Source organism: Schistocerca serialis, chromosome 3 (genome assembly GCF_023864345.2).
Source record: "Schistocerca serialis cubense isolate TAMUIC-IGC-003099 chromosome 3, iqSchSeri2.2, whole genome shotgun sequence".
Taxonomy (NCBI): Eukaryota; Metazoa; Arthropoda; class Insecta; order Orthoptera; family Acrididae; genus Schistocerca; species Schistocerca serialis.
Window position 1 is genome coordinate 558,301,966 of NC_064640.1, and position 22,872 is coordinate 558,324,837.

The window sequence follows — 22,872 nt, forward strand, 5'->3', positions numbered from 1 at the left end:
GTGAAACAAGAAACAAACACGTTTACAAAATTTAAGCCTAAGTGCGACTTCGCGAAGTTACGATCTTTTCGTGTTTTCTGAAAAAATACGCAAAGAAAAGTCAAACCTTTAACGGCAAGACTAAACGATACACTAATGCACGTATTTAATTTGTTGTCGGCGTTAAACTAAATTATATTCCTGTCTAAATCACTTAACTTTCTGGAAATGGTTTCTGGCGTCACTTACTCGGCGGCCATCTTGGAATAAATTAAAGTGCAGGGCACAGCATCCAGGAGAAACTACAGCATCCTAAAAGTCAAGACGTCTTGGAGCTGTGTAAAATAGTGGATCCTAGAATGAAGGAGGAAGATAAGGTTGCACATCTCATGAAGGGTGTTGCTGAGAACGTATCAAGCCCTACTCCTGAAGGAGGTTTCAACAGCAGACGACTTCAGAAAATGGTGCCAGTATACCGAGACAATGCATCAAAAAAGAATTACATGCAAGAAGTTTCAACAGCTTCCAAATGTCGTATCGGTGTCTCTGATGGAGGAAGGAACTGATTTCACAAGTGTTGTTCATCAGATAGTAAGCGAGGAAGTTCAGGAGGCACTTGGATTGCACGGTGAGCAAAAATCGAGATGCTTCAAGAGGTTATAAGGGAGAAAGTGGAACAGACATTGAACCCAATCTCTTGTCCTTCATTTCCCTTTAAAATGGTGAAAAAGTCGAGACCCAGGCAAAGTTACATTCCTACAATGCCACATCAGGAACCTGTCTGGGCACCGAGGAAGACTGACGTATGGAGGACCCAGGATAACCAACTAGTATGTATCCACTGCAGACGACGGGGACACGTGGTGCGCTATTGTCAAGAAAGGCAGCGGATATTTGATGACCCCTGCACCAGAAGACAGCAGACCAATCTTAGCTGATACCAACTCCGGGACGACAAAGATGGACAAGCTAGCCCCTGGAGAGGCCGCTCCCCAACATGCTGATCAAGGTCTCCACTGCCATTTAGATGCTCCAGCCGATCATCTAGCCGCCCCAACCTGGAAACTAAAGGATGCGACCTTCCTTGGAGGTGAGGCCGCCAAAGAGAAAAATCCTCCGCCGTCGATCACTACAAAAATGAAAGGAAACTATGTTGATATCCTTATGGATGGTCGACCAGCCCAAGCTCTTGTGGCCTCTGGAGCATCATATTCAGTCATTTCAGAGAAGTACCATCGCCAGTTGCAGAAAACAGTATGCATCGACAACAAAACATCTCTGCTGAAGGTGGCTAATGGGAAATATGTAAAACCTACAGGAAGATGAGTCATTTGTGTGGGTATAAGTCGCCAGGTGGGCACTACGTCTTCAAGAGTATGACATTACCATAGTGTACAAAAGTGGAAGAAAACACCAAGATGCCGACTGTCTCTCAAGAAACCCTGTACAAGACCATCAAGACTTTGATGAAGATAGTGACTGTCTCGCTGCACTCCAGGGTCTCTCTGCTGAGCAAGAGAAGGATGCCAAGATATCTCAAATTATGCTTGCCTTCAATCGGTCAGAGGATGTGAAAGGACAATTTAAGGTAGTTAATGGATTACTTTGCAAGAAAAACTTTGATCTGTTTTGAAAGAGATGGCTACCAGTGATTCCTAAACACATGCGCTTAGATGTTCTACACAAATTCCATGACACACCTGAGGCCAGACATTTAGGATTTATTAAGACATATGATAGAATCCGCAAGAGATTTTTCTGACCAGGTTTATATAGGAGTGTCCGTTACTATGTGTCGTACTGTCAAGAGTGCCAGAGGAGAAAGGCAGCTCCTCAGAAACCACCTGGCTGACTCATAACAATTCCACCAGCCGAAACGCCTTTCCAGCATGTTGGGATTGACCTCCTCAGACAATTTCCAATGTTTGCTATTGGCAATAGATGGATTATTGTTTGCACTGATTATCTGGCATGCTATGCCATTACAAAAGCTGTGAAAACAGCTGAAGCATTCGAGGTAGCCAAATGCATCGTGGAAGACATTGTATTAAGACACGGATCGACGGAAAGTTTTTCAATCGAATCTTGTGACAGAGATAAACCGTCAGTGCAACATTATTCATCACACGACGACAGCCTACCATCTGCAAACTAACGGGCTTACTGAATGCCTTAATAAGACCTTGGCCGACATGCTATCAATGTTCGTCAATGTTGAGCAGAGCAACTGGGATGAGGTGCTACCTTTTGTGATGTTTGCCTACAACACTGCCAAACACGGCACCATAGGATTTATGCCATTTTCCTGGTGCATGGGCATGAAGCGACTACGACAATGGACACTGTGTTTCCGTTACATCCTGATGACATGGACAACGACTACATCAGCAAGGTGTTAAGCAGAGCTGAGGAAGCTTGGCAGTTAGCTCGACTCTGCATGCTGCAGGCTCAAGAAAACAATTGCCGAAGGTATGACGCAAGCCACCACCCTGTTGCCTACCAGCCTGGTGACCTCGTCTGGATCTTTACTCCTGTTTGGAAGGCTGGTCTCTCTGAGGAGCTTCTCAGGCGCTACTTTGGACCTTATAAGGTTGTACGACAGTTGTCAGATGTTACTTATGAAGTTGAAGATTTCAACCCTGACACAAGACGATGAAAGATCAGAGATACGGTCCACGTCCTTCAAATGAAGGGAATAAGGATCCTGCAACCCAGGGGAAATTCGAAGCTCCAGCGACAGGCAACAAGTGGAAAGATGACGAAGAGCAAAGCAGCAAAAGAAGTTCTAAGAAGATCACCATCAGGGCGAGAATCAGTCATCAGGAGTCGGAGTATGCAGGACCGATGACTCGTTCCCGGACTAGGAGGACATAACACAGACACGCTGTTCTCTTAAGGAGAGAGCAATGTCACAGAAGAAGCTGAGTAGCACTGTGGTGTAGTGGTTATGATGCTAAACTGTTGCATGCAGGGTCGCGAGTTCAAAACTCACCTGGACTATACAATTTTAATTTCTATATTCGGTTCGAGTACATTCTAGAAGTATCCACAAATGTCAAGAATTGTTGTACAGGAATGTTCTGTAGCTGTATATATACTGTATGTGCTCTGGCCGGAGGCAGTTTGATCCACACTCTTGTATGTGCCGGTGCTGAATAAGCTGTCGTTATGTGAAGTTAGTGTTCGTCATTCATCTAACTACACCTTCTTCTACATGACAATGACGACAGACTGATGACCTTATGGCGCTTTTTTTTTTTTTTTTTTTTTTTTGCCAGTTCATCTACACAGAGGTAATTTTATGGCCACACCAAGAGTAGAACATTGTTTTCTTAGATAAAAATGACAGTAAGCTCATTATGTTTACCCCACTCTGTAGGGAGATATGGCTGCTTTCCACCCTTAGAAACAATTTCAGTATGGCGACTGCATTTCAGGCACAGTAACATAAGCTCTAAAGTCCTCTGAAGATAAAGGGACCACATTTTTCACTACACGCTCTCAGAATTAACTGATGTGTGTTTCTTAATTTCAAAACATCATAATAACTATGATCACTAAAGGCAAGCTACAATGTGAGACAAAAAATTGCAAAAGAATCAAAGCTTTTGCCAAGTAATTTATTTATGATTGTGTGATAAATACTGTGAATCTGACACTTTTCTTTTCAGTATTTTTGGGTGGAAACTAAAAAGTTTATCAAAAGTCTAACTTCAGTAGCAGATATACCATCTCCTTATTAGCATAAACGTATTTTCATAGTGTCAAACTTAGCAGGCCACGTCACCTGGCAACGTTCTGCTGCTCATGCTCACAGATAAAGCAACAAAGCTATGGCTGGCAGCTAGTTCCTATGACTCAACTAACTGAAATGTCAATCACAAATTAATTTTAACTGGATAAAATTTTGCGTCTGTAGGAGATATGGAGTGGGTTACTTAAAAATGCAGAAATGCTTTAATCAACACACAATTCAGAGAATGTTAGGTAATTCTGCAGTGATACATAATGGATAATGCTGAGGTGAGAACCCTACACATAACAATGTTACTAAAAATACAGGATATCAAAAACAATGTGGTTGAATATAACAGTAAATGGAGCATTCTCAATGAATGGTTGTGGACAATTTGACAAAGAAATTGTACATATGTTCCCAAATTAGTAATGCAGGATGATGTTTCTGTGATTTGTATGTGCATTTGTTACAGACTGGCATTAGAAACTATTAACACAATATTAAAAGAAATAACATGAAGACAGATTCTATAGTCATATGTAGCAGCTGAGCCACATACGATTTTCATATTGATTGAAGGTTCTACAAGTTCTGCACTATTGGCTACAGTGTCTCATGTGATAACTCATGAATTATTTGAGTATAAAAGTACGGTATTCTATACACTGGCCATCTTTGAAACAAACACGCATTTGATTTATCTGCTATGGCACAGAGAATATTATGAACAGCTGAAGCAAAAGAACTGTTTTGTCAGATATGTTATATTTTAATCTGGATTTGGAGAATATTAACATGGAAGTATGATACTCTGGAGTTCATAAACAATATCCCACATCTTCTCTATATATACTGTTATAAAGGGACACACCATTAATTATTGTTTAAAAATGTGTTTTCTCTTAATGCATACTCAGTTAACAAGCTATGATGTATTACTGAGATGTTGTATTACCACACATTCTTTCTGTGAAATATTAAATGAACAATGACTCTGAAAAATAAAATTTCTTTTTACTTTATTCACACAGTAGGTTCAATGAAGCACATACACCATACATCAATCATTTGAAGATATTGGCCATATCACCAGAAGCATACACATGCACTAAATGGGGCAACATTTACTTCATTAGCAGTGTCTTCTTGACACAACAGTAGAATTTTATGCACGAGTATAGTGTCACCAATAATGCATTTTATGGCACCTCATCTCAAACTAATAGCCATCTGCTTTGCCCCCATAGAAGTGCGGATCAACTACACATCTGAATACATTTGAACAGAGTAATAAAAATGCTACGAGTTGACAACTATGTTAAGATAATGCCTTGAATATCAGCTAAAAACATTGCCTTACCTTTGCAACAATTGGACAGCCATCCCTACGCACTGTCTCAATGCCCTTTGCATCGTAAACAGGTACTTCTTGGTCAGGAGATTCGTACATATATCCAACATATCGTTTCTTTGTCTATAAAAATATTAAATTCTTGTTAGTAATATGGGATGAAGACAAAAGTCATAAAAATTTCTAGCAATGTTAAAAGTAAATATCAAGCAAGTGTGGACCAACTACCACTAATGATATGAAGATGTAATAAATTCAGCACATTTCAGCTCAATAAAATAAAATACTTCTAACAGGTGAGATATAACAAAAATTGGAAGAAAATTCCTAACATTTAACAATCACCAATTTCACAAAAAATGGTGAATTATATCTGCATACTGTACTTTCATTTTACGGTTACAACTAAAACACACACAATATATAATGGAATGCTTGAAGTAACAGTTTTCACCCAGTTTTCAAAAGAAAAAGGGTAGCGGTTACCTGAAATTGTGGTACAACTCAAATATGCATACAAATCTAGAAAAAATGAAAACAGTCACAGGAACCTGATTTACGACTTTAGTTTCTCAGTTTAAACATGTTTCATATTAAATGATTCTTCAGTCATTATGTTGTAGAACAATTTACACGTATGAATGAAAACACAAACTCTAGTCAACTGTTTTTAATCTTAAAAAAGCATCATCAGACAATAAGACAATATGATGGTATGCTGGCAAATAACTAGAGGTGATATTACATCAAAAAGGAGTAACGCAAAAACTCACACAGTTAAAAATTATCTTTAATTGTGCAACTGTGAGGTAGCATAGAACATTAAAACTAAACCACAAATAAGTGAATGAATGAGAGATGGAAAGGATGAAGATGGATGAAGGTAGGATGTACATGAGAGAAAAAATAGATTATAAGTTAAAATTTTACTACCACTAAATCAAAGACTTGTAAATAAGGAATTAGCTGCTTCACCCTTTAGTGGTTGTACAGGGCATTCACAACACCCCAGTCATTCTTAGCAATGGTTTATTATGTAATGGATATGTGTGTACCTTCATGATCTTTGGTACCTTTCTAGAAAGTTATGTGTTGGCCTTGAGTAAAAAAGAATCTGCAATGGAAGCCTGATTTCCAAGAAGATATGCAACAATAAGCCCTGATATGATGTCAACACTCTGTGCTACTCTTAATGTTATTGTCCGTTGGGAAAGCTTACAACTGTACCTTGTAGCAGTTGCTTGTCTGTTGTCACACTGTGTGGTGAATTCAGCAATGGATCCTTATGAAGAAGAACAAGACAGATTTTGGAAGCTTCTGCAAGAATCATTAGATGAATCTTCTGAAGGAGAGGGAGAGGAAGGAGAGGAAACAGACAGTTGTGATGTTCTCTCTCATCATAGCCACACGAAAATGGAGGATGAAAACAACTGAGAACTGCACGTAAGTGCAGCAGATAATCAAAGTACACAAGGTTTCTTTGTTGGAAAGGATAAGATTACCAATGTCGATGAAAAACTGTCCCAGTTGCAACATTAGAACTCGATGTGTAGATCTTGTAATTCACCTCCCTGGTGTGAAAACTGTCACAAAAACTACAAAACCTGCTGTGGAATGTTTCTCACTATTTATGAATGATGTAATCATTAGAATGATTACATTGAGAACCAACATTTACGTACACCACATTGCACGAAATTTCACAAGAGACCGTGATGCCAAATCAATTGATGAGGAGGAAATCAAGTTTCTTCTTGAGCCATTGATATTGACAGAGTATTACCTAGCAGGACAAAAAATCTGGAAGCCTTATGAGATATGAATGGTTTTGGAATTGCAATATTTCATGCAACAGTATTGCAGCAGGAACACCCTGCACGACTAGTAATGTTATGAAAATACATGTGACTGCATAAGCGTTATTAGAAGTTAAGAAAAAAAAGAGAGAATTTTATACAAACAAACTTGAAGAGTAACACATAACTGTGGATCATGAAAGATTTCAGAATGCCCTGATAAATTGAAATACAATAAATACAATACAAAACTCAAGAACAGACTGGGACAGACAGTGCGACAAATGTGAAGAAAAAGGTGAGGGGATTATGTTAAATTTAGAACAGGGAAAGCTTTATGCTGAGTTGAAACATTACAAACTCAAGTGAGAATTGTGTGCAAGATATTTATCGCTCTCAAGGGTTTCCAATAGACTCGGTGTGTTAGTTATGACTAACATTTCACACATGCTTTAAAAAAATGAAAAGGAGAACGACACACACACACACACACACATATATATATATATATATATATATATATATATATATATATGTCTGCTTGTGTCTGTATGTGTGGATGGATATGTGCGTGTGTGCGAGTGTATACCTGTCCTTTTTTCCCCCTAAGGTAAGTCTTTCCGCTCCCGGGATTGGAATGACTCCTTACCCTCTCCCTTAAAACCCACTTCCTTTCGTCTTCCCCTCTCCTTCCCTCTTTCCTGATGAGGCAACAGTTTGTTGCGAAAGCTTGAATTTTGTGTGTATGTTTGTGTTTGTTTGTGTGTCTATCGACCTGCCAGCGCTTTTGTTTGGTAAGTCACCTCATCTTTGTTTTTATATATAATTTTTCCCACGTGGAATGTTTCCTTCTATTATATATATATATATATATATATATATATATATATATTTTTTTTTTGTGTGCAAGATATTTATCGCTCTCAAGGGTTTCCAATAGACTCGGTGTGTTAGTTATGACTAACATTTCACACATGCTTTAAAAAAATGAAAAGGAGAACGACACACACACACACACACACACACACACACACACAGATATATATATATATATATACGAGGGGCGTTCAGAAAGTAAGCTCCGATTGGTCGCGAAATGGAAACGACTATGAAAATCCGATAAAGCTTTGCACAGATGTGTTGGGTAGTGTCTCTAGTATAACCCCAGTTAGCATCACGTTGCTCTTCTCATTTCTGAGCTCGCAGTGAGTGCGTAAAGATGTCTAGAAAATAGTGTCTGCCGCCAAGTACGAGGGCCTGGTGAGAAATTTCGCCTGAAGCTATGCAGCTAACAATACATAATTGTCGTGCTGTTTCGTCTTCACGACAATTCTCAGCCGCATTCTGCAGGGGCAATGAAGATGCTCCTGCATCATTTTCAAATGGAAATGTTAGATTACCCACAATACAGTCCGCAATTGTCTCCCACTGAGTTTCATCTCTGGTCACATGAACCGCTGTCTTTGAAGACAACATTTTGACACAGACAACGAGGTGTAGGCCAGCGTGGAGAATTGGCGGAAAGCACTGGCGGCTGCCTTCTATGATGAGGCTATTGAAAAGTTGGTACAACGCTATGACAAAAGTCTAAGTCAGAACGGCGGCTACGTAGAGAAGTAGCTGAAAGGTGTAGCTAATTGTTACAAGTAAAACATTTCTGATGTTCACTGTGGTTTCAATTTGGCAATCAATCGGAGCTTACTTTCTGAACAGGCCTCGTATATATATATATATATATATATATATATATATATATAGAGAGAGAGAGAGAGAGAGAGAGAGAGACACCAGTACTGTCCAGCGGCTGTGCTTTGTTTCTTATGCTGAAAATATACTGCAATGCAAAGTTTCCCCACACAAAAAGATATTTCATATTTTTTAGACTTCAGTATTTGGTGTTCTGGCTTCTCGTCCCAAGTATTGGATAATGCACCACCAAACATCAGAGGAAACAGCAAATCAAGTGAAGAGGAGGAGCATATACTTTTGTTTTTGTTGCTTTAATACAGTATTGTATAGATGATGATGGGTGAAATAAACTGTATTCTGCCCACTCTGTTTAAAAATAGTCTGTAAACTCTGGAACAGTTGTGACACAACAGGCCATGGAATGGACTGCTACATACTTGTTTGCTGTTAGATGCGGATAACAAGGAGGTTTACAGTGTCTGTTGCAGTTTTTTTTGAAGGTTTTGAAACAGAGAGAGAGAGAGAGAGTAGTTTTTGTGTGTGTGTGTGTGTGTGTGTGTGTGTGTGTGTGTGTGTGTGTGTGTGTGTGTGTGTGGTTTACCATTCTCTGTGGTGAACTGCCTGTTTCTGTGTTGAGAGTTCTGGTGATCAATAAAATGTGTGGAGTTGTCTTGAGGTGCCCATCAAATGGTTTTCCAACCTTTCAGTACCATAGTAAAGAGTGTTTACTTAATGACTTCAATGAACTTCATTAGAGTAGTCATTTTCAGAAGAGACTTTACTTCTGCATATACAAATAAAGAAAACAAGAATGAAGTAAAATATCTTCTTTAGTCAGTAGAAGAAGATTAATGGCAAGACAAGGATAAAAGTTCTATACCAGCCTCTGTTCAAGATACAAGCATATTACAATGAATGCAACAGTCAACTGCATGCCTAACATCTACGCAGAAGAAATGTAGAGTTAGTCATTGACAAGATCAACACGTAATGCTTACTACTTTAGGTTACACTGGTTTTCTGAGAAAACCAAGCCTGTATTCATGTGTGTTTTCATTCATTTGACAAGAAGGACAATACAGCATTCTATCTAGTTTCCACTTATTATTTTTACTATTTTAGCATTTGCAAACAGAACCCTCCCCCCAAGAAAACACTCGCCACAAAATCTGCGACAGATGAGACAGGCAGAAATCATTTTCCTTGCATTTCTGATGACACAGTAGTCTAATATATCTATTTGAATGAAATAAACACAACATAACCACTTTAAAGGCCTTGTAAATGGAGAAACTCCACAGATCAGTTTGAAAGTTGAAATATATAACACGCAAAACACAAAAAATCATTATGCTAATAACAATTATTGTGTTACACTGAGAAAATTTCTTGATTTTCTAATATTGGATAAGATTCGAGTGGTTACAGGACTGGGTATGGTCCTTTAGTCACCATATCAAAGCCATGAAGTGACATAGCAATAGTAGTTATGTCATTGGACTTCAAGATCTCTGGATCCTTACTTAACATGATTTGCTTTGTTGGGCCTGAATAATTATTGAGTTTTATGAGGGAAAAATGAATTCCAGTGATGAAATGCCACTAAAATTACAAAAACAGTGTTACCTTCAGAAAAAGAAGAGTAAGTCTACCTCAGAAGAGTTGCTTGTATCATTTCAAGAAGAGCTGTCTTTCTGGAAATTTAATCTGTGTTACTAGAATATATTTTATTGCTTCTTGATTAAAAATAGGTCATTAGTTTAGTCCTGATCATACCTATAAGTTTTATTTTGTGGGTTACATCCAAGCAACTGTAGCTACAAAGGGTCTGCCAATGAAAATATTTTTCCTATGGGTAGAGGGGCAGTACTGATGTGTTGTTGTGGTTGCTGTCGCTACTACATACTGTTCTGTATTAGTTGACCAACCTGTGGGCAAGTGTCACTTAGGTCACTCTGTTTGTTTTTGTAAATGCTACTTCACATGTTTGCTGATTTTACCATTGTGGATATCATAGAATAAACACACTCATATCAATTTCAGATATCAAATTGCATTACCTTTTAAAGAAGTCAAGATGGAAATATGGGAAGAAAACAATGAACCAAAACAGTTGAGAACCCATGTAAAAATAGGGTTGAGGTTTCACTCTCACCCTATCCACTAGACCTGGCCCTTTGTGGCATTTCCCTGTTCCCTTGAATCAAAAGGGAAAGGAGAATAACCATGTTTTATGTTATATTAAAACACATACCTGTAAAATACATGGTTGATATACTTTCTCCAATTTTAATTTCACTGGCTTCGGATTGTCCATTGTAACAGCTTTTGCTATTTCTGATCCAATTTTAAAAGCCTCCTGTCTAGTTCTTCCTGGTACCAGCACGAACAATGAGTCTGTATCTCCATAAACAACCTTCACATTCCATTCTTCTCTGGCTTCAACCAGTTTTATAGCTCTTTCTAAGGTCTCTCTTCCCTTGCTCACCACACTGTCACCAACCTGTTGAAAACAGGATGGAAAGTGGTATGAGAGCAAATGTGACTACATCGATGAATAGACAACAATTAAGACTACATTCATTATTTTTGCAAAGTCAAACTGCTGATACAAAAGCTGATATATCCTATACTAGAAATTAAAATATTAAAATCATTCATAGATTACTAATATTGTTCTCACAAATGAGATAAATGAAGAAACAACATAAAAAACAAAGATTTTCCATACCCTGTAGCAAAATGCTGAGTACTACTCTCTAGAAAATATTTTGCATTATGATTCCATTTAGAATTACCATAAAAACAAAAAAAAGTCATTTGTGCCACAAGGGGTCAATATTTATGGATGAGAATGAAAAAATCCCAATTAATCCCTTTAACATGTGAGAAATACATGTGAGAAATATACAATTATTGCAGTCCTGAAATTATATTTCACATAAGAAGAATGCCTAACCATTTGATGGTCTGAGTTCTGCTTATAACTGCAGGGTCCTCAAACTTGTTGTAAAGGTAAATGAACAGAGCAGAGAAAAAGAGGAGCAAACCAATTCCATGAGAAGCATTCTGATTATAGCTAAATTTTAGAGTGCTCAACATTGTGGTTATAAGTTCTAAAGCAGAGCTTCTAATCCAAAATGTAAGGTACACAGATTTTTTTACAAATTGAAAATAGATGTATGCAACACAAACTTAACAAAACTGTTAAGTCTTTATTTTTGCAAAATTATAATTATTTAACATTACCTCTATGCATGGCATCCTGCCAGAGAAGTTGGCTGAAGTATAACCATAAGTGACATTTGCTATCAGTTTAAGTCCAAGTTGTCTTGAATGTAGCACTCTTTGCAGTACTCTGTTGGTTGCATTATCCTTCATAGACTTTTTCACCTAAGTTTGGATTAGAAAAATTATGTACAAAATTGTTGTGACAAAATATTACACATAACACAAATTTTTAAGGAGCATAAGGCTATAACTGTTAAATGAGTCCCATTTCTTTTAAGTGTAATACTTATCATTTCAAATCATTGTTTGATAGAGTACTGAAAAAGTGACAACAAACCTGTAATAAAAGTTCAAATTTGTATTCATGGTATCCTGATACATTCATAAAATATTATGCCAGTTAATGAAGGATCTAAGGCAACAATTACATGCATAGTCTGTCACTGCACTGTACTAATTCACCTACCATTAATCTTGTTTCCAGTATTTCCTCCAGCATACGAGGTAGAATGCCTTTGCGGATATTCTCCTTAACAAATGCAATACCAGAGGGAGACACGTTTATATCCTTCTCTAAACTTTTTAAGAGATGTGGATTAACTCTTAATTTTGTGCACCCAAATCTGAATGGTCCAGTTCTGAATGAAAGAAGAACATGCCATTAATACAGCCTCTATATGAAATGAAGCTATAAGATAAGGCAATGTGCAGTTTTGATTGGCAACAATGAAAAAAAAAAAAAAAATTCAAATGTGTGTGAATTCCCAAGGGACCAAACTACTGAGGTCATTGGTCCCTACACTTACACATTATTTCAACTAACTTATGCTAAGAACAACACACACACCCATGCCCAGGGGGCCGAGAAACAAGGCAAATTAAACAAGTTTCACACAACTGCAACAAGAGCTCTGTGTCCTCATGAAATTTATTTCCACTTTTCCCTACAATTAATATTTAGTCAAATACAATCAATGAAACAAAGCAGCATTGGTGAAATGGATTGGGAAAATAGCATGGACAAAATTCAGTAACTGAATGGCTGTTATGTACAGAATTTAAAAAATAAAATTTAATTATACTATATAATACCTATACAGGGTAGAAAACTGTCTAAAACTTATGAATGAATTAACTTACTGTCCAAGTTCTTCAATCCTCCCCAAGCATGTAGAGAAACAGTAATTGTATGCAATCATCATTGATGGGTATAAGCTTTGAAAGTCCAACACTATAACAGGGTCTGTGTAGAACCTGCAACAGAAATAAATATGATGATGTCACCTTATTCTAAACACTGAACATACAACTATACATTCACAAAAAATGTCTGTCATCACCTTGACATGGGCTCCATAATAAGAGGTAAACATTCAGGTGCTCTCATTTTTGCTCTTTGTTGAACACTCGGGGAGACTGGTACAAAGTTGTATGGTTTTGCCAAACGCAACATCATAGACTCGACTCTAAACTGGAAAAAGAATTACACAACTGAATCAAATCATTTAATTTTGACATAGGAATGGAATGTAGATTACTTTTTTATTAGAAAAATGTCTTGATTGCATTTGGTGGACAAAAATTAAGAAAAGAAATAAGAGGAAAACAATTATTAAATATAAGTACAATTATTAAATATAAATATTTACAAATATTAAAATTTACAATACAAATAGACCCAGTATGATGTTATGGAAGTAACACATCACATTGTCCATTACTTTAGTGTATAGTTGTGGTGGTACCACATTCAAATGTGGTGGATACATTCAAGACATCAGGTTGTCATCTAGAGCAAATTGTGACTATTTAAAATCAACTGCTGTGCTTGCTCACGTGTTGTACTTTAAAATGGAGCAGGTATGTTCACAGAGGGCGTTTGAGCATGTGTGGCTTACATGTGCAAAAAGAACAATTTAAAAAAAATGATTATGTTTAAAAATCTACAGCATAATCATTATTTTTCCATTTTGTGAAATATAACCAATCACAATTTAGAATACCATAACAAACTTTGATACTCGTAAAAGCAGATCCCAGACTGAGATTCATAGGAAGAATCTTAAGGAAATGTAACTCATCCATGAAGGAAGTGGCTTACAAAGGGTTTGTTTGACTGATTGTTGAGTATTGTTCATCAATCTGGGACCTTTAACAGGTAGGACTGATAGAAGGGATAGAGATGATCCAACGAAAAGCAGCATTACATCACAAGGTCGTTTAGTTGGTGTAAGAGCAGTACAGATATGCTCAACAAACTCCAGTGGCAGAAACTACAAGTGAGGCATTGTGCATCACAGAGACATTTACTACTGAAATTTCGAGACAGCACTTTCTGGGAGGAGTCAGACAACATATTACTTCCTCCCACATACATCTCATGAAACTACCACAGCAAGCAAATTCGAGAAATTAGAGCTAATACAAAGGCCTACCAACAATCATTCTTTCCATGCGCCATTTGTGAGAGGATCAGGAAAGGGGAGATCAGTTTGTGGTACTGAAAGTACCCTATCACACACACACCATTAGGTGGCTTAATGGCGGCTTGCAGAGTATGCTGCAGATGTCAATGAGAATCAAATATCTGATAAAACAAAGTGAACATAATTGTTCACTATTGTACCTGGGGAGCATATAAAATTATATAAAGAAAAGAAGTGTAATAGTTAAAGAGACAGAATTTTGCCAGTAAAGGATGATAAAACGAAAAAGAAGAGTTAACTGACAATGGTTCAATGTAGCTGCTAGTGGCTGTGATATGCAAGTGGGCTCTTGTTTTCTTGTTATTCCTTTTGGTTTGAGATGTGCAGTGACAAAGTACAAAGGATGACTCATTAGAGTTGAAACTAGTTAACTGTGAGCAATTGTGATTAAGACATTTGTGACTAAAAAGTATTTTTAAACATACTGCGTGCTGCAATTTGACAATGTCAGGTTTCATTGAAAGTGTAGGTTGTGGTAGATAAGGGCATTACACTCTGTATCAATATGGATCTTCTGTATTACTACAGAAAGTAGCCAATGATAATTTTTTGTGTATTGCAACAGATCATTAATTTTCTCCTCTATGGCAAAGGTTTGTTTTTAAAAACTAATTTTGTTTACAGTCTTCTGTTTCTGAGATTTTTTGTAGGCAGCACATACAGCTTCACTAAACATTTCTGACTCTTTCTAATTTTTTTTTTTTGTGAGCATATTCTTTTGGAAGTTCAGTCCATCTCACCTATTCTATTACACCAGTGTTTGGTGTGATCAATACTTCACAGATTGGCAACACACGTGTATCTGATACAGTATATCACCTTGAATTCTTTACACCTACAGTTAACTGGGTGCACGTTGGGAATAAATGGAGTGACTCCCATACATCAAAACAGAAATATATGTTGATGTTCTGACATATAGATTCCATATACAAAATTAGGAGATAGAATTACTACCCAGCCCTTACCTTCAGTAGGAAAAATTCTTAGTACTGCAGTTATGCATACATAAAATAACAAAAAATTATCCTGACTTTCAGAATTATTAGTTCCTACCTCAAGGGAGGATAGGGGGATGGGTTGGGGAAAGTTGACAGAAAGGGCAGGTCAACTGGACTCCTGGGTGAGAGGGACCCATCTGTTGTGACGATGAGAGAAACTTAAATCATTTTCTGTTTTAAGTGTGTCTATGAGCACTACATCTACATCTACATTTATACTCCGCAAGGCACCCAACGGTGTGTGGCGGAGGGCACTTTAGGTGCCACTGTTATTACCTCCCTTTCCTGTTCCAGTCGCGTATGGTTCGCGGGAAGAACGACTACCTGAAAGCCTCCCTGAGCGCTCTAATCTCTCTAATTTTATATTCGTGATCTCCTCGGGAGGTATAAGTAGGGGGAAGCAATATATTCGATACCTCATCCAGAAACGCACCCTCTCGAAACCTGGCGAGCAAGCTACACCGCGATGCAGAGCGCCTCTCTTGCAGAGTCTGCCACTTGAGTTTATTAAACATCTCCGTAACGCTATCACGGTTACCAAATAACCCTGTGACGAAACGCTCCGCTCTTCTTTGGATCTTCTCTATCTCCTCCGTCAGACGGATCTGGTACGGATCCCACACTGATGAGCAATACTCAAGTATAGGTCGAACAAGTGTTTTGTAAGCCACCTCCTTTGTTGATGGACTACATTTTCTAAGCACTCTCCCAATGAATCTCAACCTGGTACCCGCCTTACCAACAATTAATTTTATATGATCATTCCACTTCAAATCGTTCCGCACGCATACTCCCAGATATTTTACAGAAGTAACTGCTACCAGTGTTTGTTCCGCTATCATATAATCATACAATAAAGGATCCTTCTTTCTATGTATTCGCAATACATTACATTTGTCTATGTTAAGGGTCAGTTGCCACTCCCTGCACCAAGTGCCTATCCGCTGCAGATCTTCCTGCATTTTGCTACAATTTTCTAATGTTGCAACTTCTCTGTATACTACAGCATCATCCACGAAAAGTCGCATGGAACTTCCGACACTATCTACTAGGTCATTTATATATATTGTGAAAAGCAATGGTCCCATAACACTCCCCTGTGGCACGCCAGAGGTTACTTTAACGTCTGTAGACGTCTCTCCATTGATAACAACATGCTATGTTCTGTTTGCTAAAAACTCTTCAATCCAGCCACACAGCTGGTCTGATATTCGGTAGGCTCTTACTTTGTTTATCAGGCGACAGTGCGGAACTGTATCGAACGCCTTCCAGAAGTAAAGAAAAATAGCATCTACCTGGGAGCCTGTATCTAATATTTTCTGGGTCTCATGAACAAATAAAGCGAGTTGGGTCTCACACGATCGCTGTTTCCGGAATCCATGTTGATTCCTGCATAGTAGATTCTGGGTTTCCAAAAACGACATGATACTCGAGCAAAAAACATGTTCTAAAATTCTACAACAGATCGACGTCAGAGATATAGGTCTATAGTTTTGCGCATCTGCTCGACGACCCTTCTTGAAGACTGGGCCTATCTGTGCTCTTTTCCAATCATTTGGAACCCTCCGTTCCTCTAGAGACTTGCGGTACACGGCTGTTAGAAGGGGGGCAAGTTCTTTTGCGTACTCTGTGTAGAATCGAATTGGTATCCCGTCAGGTCCAGTGGACTTTCCTCTATTGAGTGATTCCAGTTGCTTTTCTATTCCTTGGACACTTATTTCGATGTCAGTCATTTTTTCGTTTGTGCGAGGATTCAGAGAAGAAACTGCAGTGCGGTCTTCCTCTGTGAAACAGCTTTGGAAAAAGGTGTTTAGTATTTCAGCTTTACACGTGTCATACTCTGTTTCAATACCATCATCATCCCGTAGTGTCTGGATATGCTGTTTCGAGCCACTTACTGATTTAACGTAAGACCAGAACTTCCTAGGATTTTCTGTCAAGTCGGTACATAGAATTTTACTTTCGAATTCACTGAACGCTTCACGCATAGCCCTCCTTACGCTAACTTTGACATCGTTTAGCTTCTGTTTGTCTGAGAGGTTTTGGCTGCGTTTAAACTTGGAGTGGAGCTCTCTTTGCTTTCGCAGTAGTTTCGTAACTTTGTTGTTGTACCACGGTGGGTTTTTCCCGTCCCTCACAGTTTTACTTGGCACGTACCTGTCTAAAACGCATTTTACGATTGCCTTGAACTTTTTCCATAAACACTCAACATTGTCAGTGTCGGAACAGAAATTTTCGTTTTGATCTGTTAGGTAGTCTGAAATTTGCCTTCTATTACTCTTGCTAAACAGATAAACCTTCCTCCCTTTTTTTATATTCCTATTAACTTCCATATTCAGGTATGCTGCAACGGCCTTATGATCACTGATTCCCTGTTCTGTACATACAGAGTCGAAAAGTTCGGGTCTGTTTGTTATCAGTAGGTCCAAGATGTTATCTCCACGAGTCGGTTCTCTGTTTAATTGCTCGAGGTAATTTTCGGATAGTGCACTCAGTATAATGTCACTCGATGCTCTGTCCCTACCACCCGTCCTAAACATCTGAGTGTCCCAGTCTATATCTGGTAAATTGAAATCTCCACCTAAGACTATAACATGCTGAGAAAATTTATGTGAAATGGGAAATTGGGAGTTGTGTCCTCTGAATGTAAGTCCTAGCCACAATTTCTATTTCTCACATTGAATATGTATTTTTGTGGTATTCAATCTCTCTGAACACAAATAACTAAAACTGAAATTCACTTCTTTCCACCACATTCCAGCAACCCTGGCAATCAGCCACACACTGTGGGTACAACAGCAGCTTACTTTTGCCTTAGCCTCCTGACATTAGCATCAAAGAAAGTCCAGGATTCATCCCTCTGATGGTCCTAGGATTTTATGCTTTAGCTTATAGTTTATTTCACCTCTGGCAATCACTTGTTAATTTCAAATGTTGAAATGCCATTTGTAGCTCATGTTATACTTTAGATCCTCTTATATCTGGCTGGGTCAGTCAGCTCAAAGGTAGGAGGAAGGCAAAGGCATTGTGAATTATTTGTCTGATAACATATACATTTCAGCCACAGGAGACATGCCAAAAACTCTGTAGCAAAACTTTACCACAAACATCGAACAACTGATGCTAGTAACAATAATGAATAATAATACAGTTTTGTTACATACTTGCCCAAATTATCATTTGATCCTCAATGAATTATTCTACATTAGTATTTCTCCTACAGAATCTACTGCAGCCTAATTTTTGGATTACCTATCTTCATATTAACCGGGTTTTGCCTATTAATTTTCATATATTTTCATGCCCACATACTACGGAGTTTTTGCATATAATTCTAAATGATGTGTGTGAAGCACAAAATTCTGTTTGTTTTTCATGTTGCATGAGATTGAAAATTGTTCCACTCCACTGTGACAGGGTACTACAGCAACCAGTTTCTAATATTAGAAAGTTATAACACCAGCTTCTGAACACAATTATTTGTCCATGTGCTAACAGAGCAGCTTCACCACAATGCTGCCCACAAACTAACAAATATGTATAAAGTCCAAAACTTGCTTTTATTGCATTATTGTCAATTAAAGTAATGACATGTCATAATATTAAAATTTTATTGTAAATTATATTGTGCCCAAACAAAATTGAAGGAAAAGTTTAATTCATCATTCTTAAGCTCTGCTAAATTTCTCACTGTACTTGATTCTTATCTAGAGTAATATCAAATTCTTCAAACCTCTGGAAAGACTATTTTTAATCCTGGTATTTTAATCATACTTCACGTTCTTGGTGTTTGAGAAAAGAAATATATTGGGAACAATGTAGGGCAACAATGAGTATCTACACTGAGACAAAGTCGTCAAAATAACAAGTTGCTCAAAGAGGCCTCTGGAGGGAATACTGGGACTTATGTCCGGATAAAATTCTGTATTCTGATAAGATAGTCTCTTAGTTCTTTAAGGAAATTATTCCATAACTAATGAATAATGTAACTCTAGCTGGGCTATGGTGCCTCATTAAGTTCTGGACAGAGGTTACCCAAATCATGTTGTGACTTTGTTGTTGTGCCAAAATCTGAAAAGTAGCTACTTCTTGGATTTAAATATTTAAAAAAACTGAAACTTCAGATTCTGTGACTGAATAGCAGACAACGTGTCATATGAAAACTCCAGCATTTGAAAAAAGTGTAACACCTACAAAACATTTATGTAAATGAAATGAAGTTCGTGCCACAGATAAGATACTTGACAGTACAAATGGTTAAGACTATAGATTGTTTATGATGTTTAACTTTTGAGAATTCAGTTCTAAACATAACAGCATGCAACTGAAGAAGGTCTGAGTACATTCCATGGATTTGCAACTAAGTCTACATCTACATCTACATTTCTAATCTGCAAGCCACCCAACGGTGTGTGGCGGAGGGCACTTTACGTGCCACTGTCATTACCTCCCTTTCCTATTCCAGTCGCGTATGGTTCGCAGGAAGAACGACTGCTGGAAAGCCTCTGTGCACACTTGAATATTTCTAATTTTACATTCGTGATCTCCTCGGTAGGTATAAGTAGGGGGAAGCAATATATTCTATACCTCATCCAGAAACGCACCCTCTCAAAACCTGGACAGCAAGCTACACCACGATGCAGAGCGCCCCCCTTCAAAGTCTGCCACTTTAGTTTGCTAAACATCTCCGTAACGTTATCACGCTTACCAAATAACCCTGTGACGAAACCCGCCGCTCTTCTTTGGATCTTCTCTATCTCCTCTGTCAACCCGACCTGGTTCCGATCCCACACTGATGAGCAATACTCAAGTATAGGTCGAACGAGTGTTTTGTAGCCCACCTCCTTTGTTGATGGACTACATTTTCTAAGGACTCTCCCAATGAATCTCAACCTGGCACCCGCCTTACCAACAATTAATTTTATATGATCATTCCACTTCAAATCGTTATGTATGCATACTCCTAGATATTTTAGAGAAGTAACTGCTACCAGTGTTTGTTCTGCTATCATATAATCATACACTAAAGGATCCTTCTTTCTATGTATTCGCAATACATTACATTTGTCCATGTTAAGGGTCAGTTGCCACTCCCTGCACCAAGTGCCTATCTGCTGCAGATCTTCCTGCATTTCACGGCAATTTTCTAATGCCGGAACTATGAGGCATTAACAGTTATTGCTGGAGGTCTTTGAAAAACTAGCTGCAGGTCAACCATATCCCAGAAATGTTTGATGGATGAGCCTTTAGGCAAATATGGAGGTCGAGGAGGCAGTGTTATCTCTCATTCCTCAAAGAAGGCATTTCAGACCACAAGTAACTCGGCATTTTCCTGCATAAGTATGGCAAGTGGAACTAATATAAAATCTTGAATGAGCAGCCATGAGAGGCCTCTGGCATAATCTCATCAGTATTCACTTTAATAAAACTGCAATGCTTGTCAAATATACACTATCTGATCACAAGGGTTCAGACAACCCCTACACAATGAAAAATTGAGCACTAGATGTCGTGAGAGGTGGACCCACCAACATGAAAAGAGGTGAGGAATTGTCAATAGTGAAGCTCTAACAGCACAATGGGTTGGTCAAGAGAGCTCAGTGACTTCAAATGATCGGTGAATTCCAAAGTGATATCAGCAGTACAGCTAACACAATCAATGTGCAAAGGGAGTTGAAGAGAATGAGGTAGAATGACCAAGGTACTCCTCATACTTTTCTGTGGTCTATGCTAGGTGACGCTTGAGGTGGTAAGAATGATACCAATGGACAGCCAATGACAGGTATTGACTGATTTGGAGTGCTGAATGACACTATACCCTGAGAAAACCCGATGGATGAGTTTGGGTTTGATGAATGCCTGGAGAATGTTACTTGCCATCATGATACAGAAGTGGTGGTGTTTTTCATATTTATGCTGTAGTCCGTTTATCGCACTTAAGAAAATGCTAAAAGCAGAAGGATATGAACATATTTTACAGCAGTATGTACTGCATATAGCAGAACAAAAGCTCGGAGACAATAAGAGTTTGTACCAGCCTCACAATGCATCCTGTGACAACAGTATCGACACCTACATCTACATCCACAGTTACATACATGCTCTGCAAGCCACCGCATGGTGCATGGTGGAGGGTACCTTGTGCTACTATTGGTCATTCATTTCCTTCCCTGTTCCAAATAGAGTGTTGGAAGAACCACTGTCTCTATGCCTCTGTATGAACCTTAATTTCTCTTATTTTATCTTTGTGGTCTCATTGGCGGCAGAAGAATTGTTCTGCAGGCAGCTTAAATACTGATCCTCTAAATTTTCTCAACAATGTTCCACATAAAGAATGTTGTCTTCCCTCATGAGATTTCCACTCGAGTTCACGAAATGTCTGTGAGGCAATGGTTTGTAGACACTAATATTCCTGAAATGGGCTGGCACAAGAGTCTGGAGCTGAACCCAAGACAACACCTTTGGGATGAGTTACAGCACTGACTTTGCCCCAGATCACAGTGTCCAACATCACTACCATTTTTTGTTTTGGCTCTTGTGGAAGAATGGGCTGACATTCTCCCACAAGGATTCATACATCTTACTGGAAGTGTTCCTAGCAGAGTCCAAGCCATCAAAAATGAGAAGTATGGACACAAGCCACATTATTTTCCAGATGCTTCTGGTTAGATAGTGTATTATCAACAGATGATTTAAAAGCTACACTATGAGAACCTTCATTTTAGAAAATATCAGGTCAAAAATAAGTCTGGGCCTCTCAAGAGGTCAAGGTGATGCAACTTTGGCATAATACATCAATATAACCAATTTGTAAATGATTAGTAACAGCAACTTCTAGAAGGTAGTGCTTTACATTAATACTAACAGATTCACAAATGGTTATTACAGGTGGGTGAGTAATAGTATGGTATTGCATGTGCTTGGGATTGAGGATACATTTTAAATGCTTATCACACCAAGAGGGGGAGTTGTCTGATGGAAAGTAGCAGTTCCCTAGCCTCAAGGTCAAAGTGTTCTTGTGGCCATTCCCTTATGCTGGACCGCATCATGAATAATCAGCTAATATGATCAAACAGGTTTGTTCATTATGTAACAATGTTGAAGCTGGGGGCAATACAAAGACTCCATAATAGTGGAGCAGACAAATTAGACAAATTTCATCTGATTCCCATATCTTGTGACTAACACAATTAAAATTACTGAGTACTATGAGTGAGTGTTTTCAGCATGGACATAAAATAAGGGGATGCGACACTACAAACTTACACTCTACATTGCTCTGCAGTTGCTGTCGCCATATTAAATACCCCAAAACACTGCCTTTAAATATTAAATCTTACATCACTTTCGTGAGCAACGCAGTGCCAGGAGAACATTTTCAGACTTTTCTCTGGTTTTAAATGCATATTTGATCCAGTAATACGATGCATTTAGCCTTGTTAATGTAACTTTGTTTTTGTTGTAAGTTTTGAACAAACAAGAAGAGAAGTATATCATTGACAAGGCTGCTTTCATAAGGCAGCATTTTCCTTAATACTGACTGATGAAAATGATGCTTGGTCTATGTCCTCTTTTGAAAGATAGTGAGGACACATTTTGC

The 22,872-nt window shown here is 38.2% G+C and overlaps 1 protein-coding gene across 1 annotated transcript in view; it reads right to left on the minus strand.

Annotated features, from left to right (window-relative positions):
- The window catches only part of LOC126470455 (DNA polymerase zeta catalytic subunit), a 231,430-nt gene that overhangs the window by 34,336 nt on the left and 174,222 nt on the right, over positions 1 to 22,872 (minus strand). The window contains exons 20-25 of the mRNA XM_050098304.1: positions 13,126 to 13,256; positions 12,926 to 13,039; positions 12,252 to 12,423; positions 11,804 to 11,947; positions 10,809 to 11,057; positions 5,079 to 5,192 (exon numbers count right to left, since the gene is read on the minus strand). Coding sequence (XP_049954261.1) covers positions 5,079 to 5,192; positions 10,809 to 11,057; positions 11,804 to 11,947; positions 12,252 to 12,423; positions 12,926 to 13,039; positions 13,126 to 13,256 — 924 coding nt within the window. The remainder of the gene's footprint in view (positions 1 to 5,078; positions 5,193 to 10,808; positions 11,058 to 11,803; positions 11,948 to 12,251; positions 12,424 to 12,925; positions 13,040 to 13,125; positions 13,257 to 22,872) is intronic.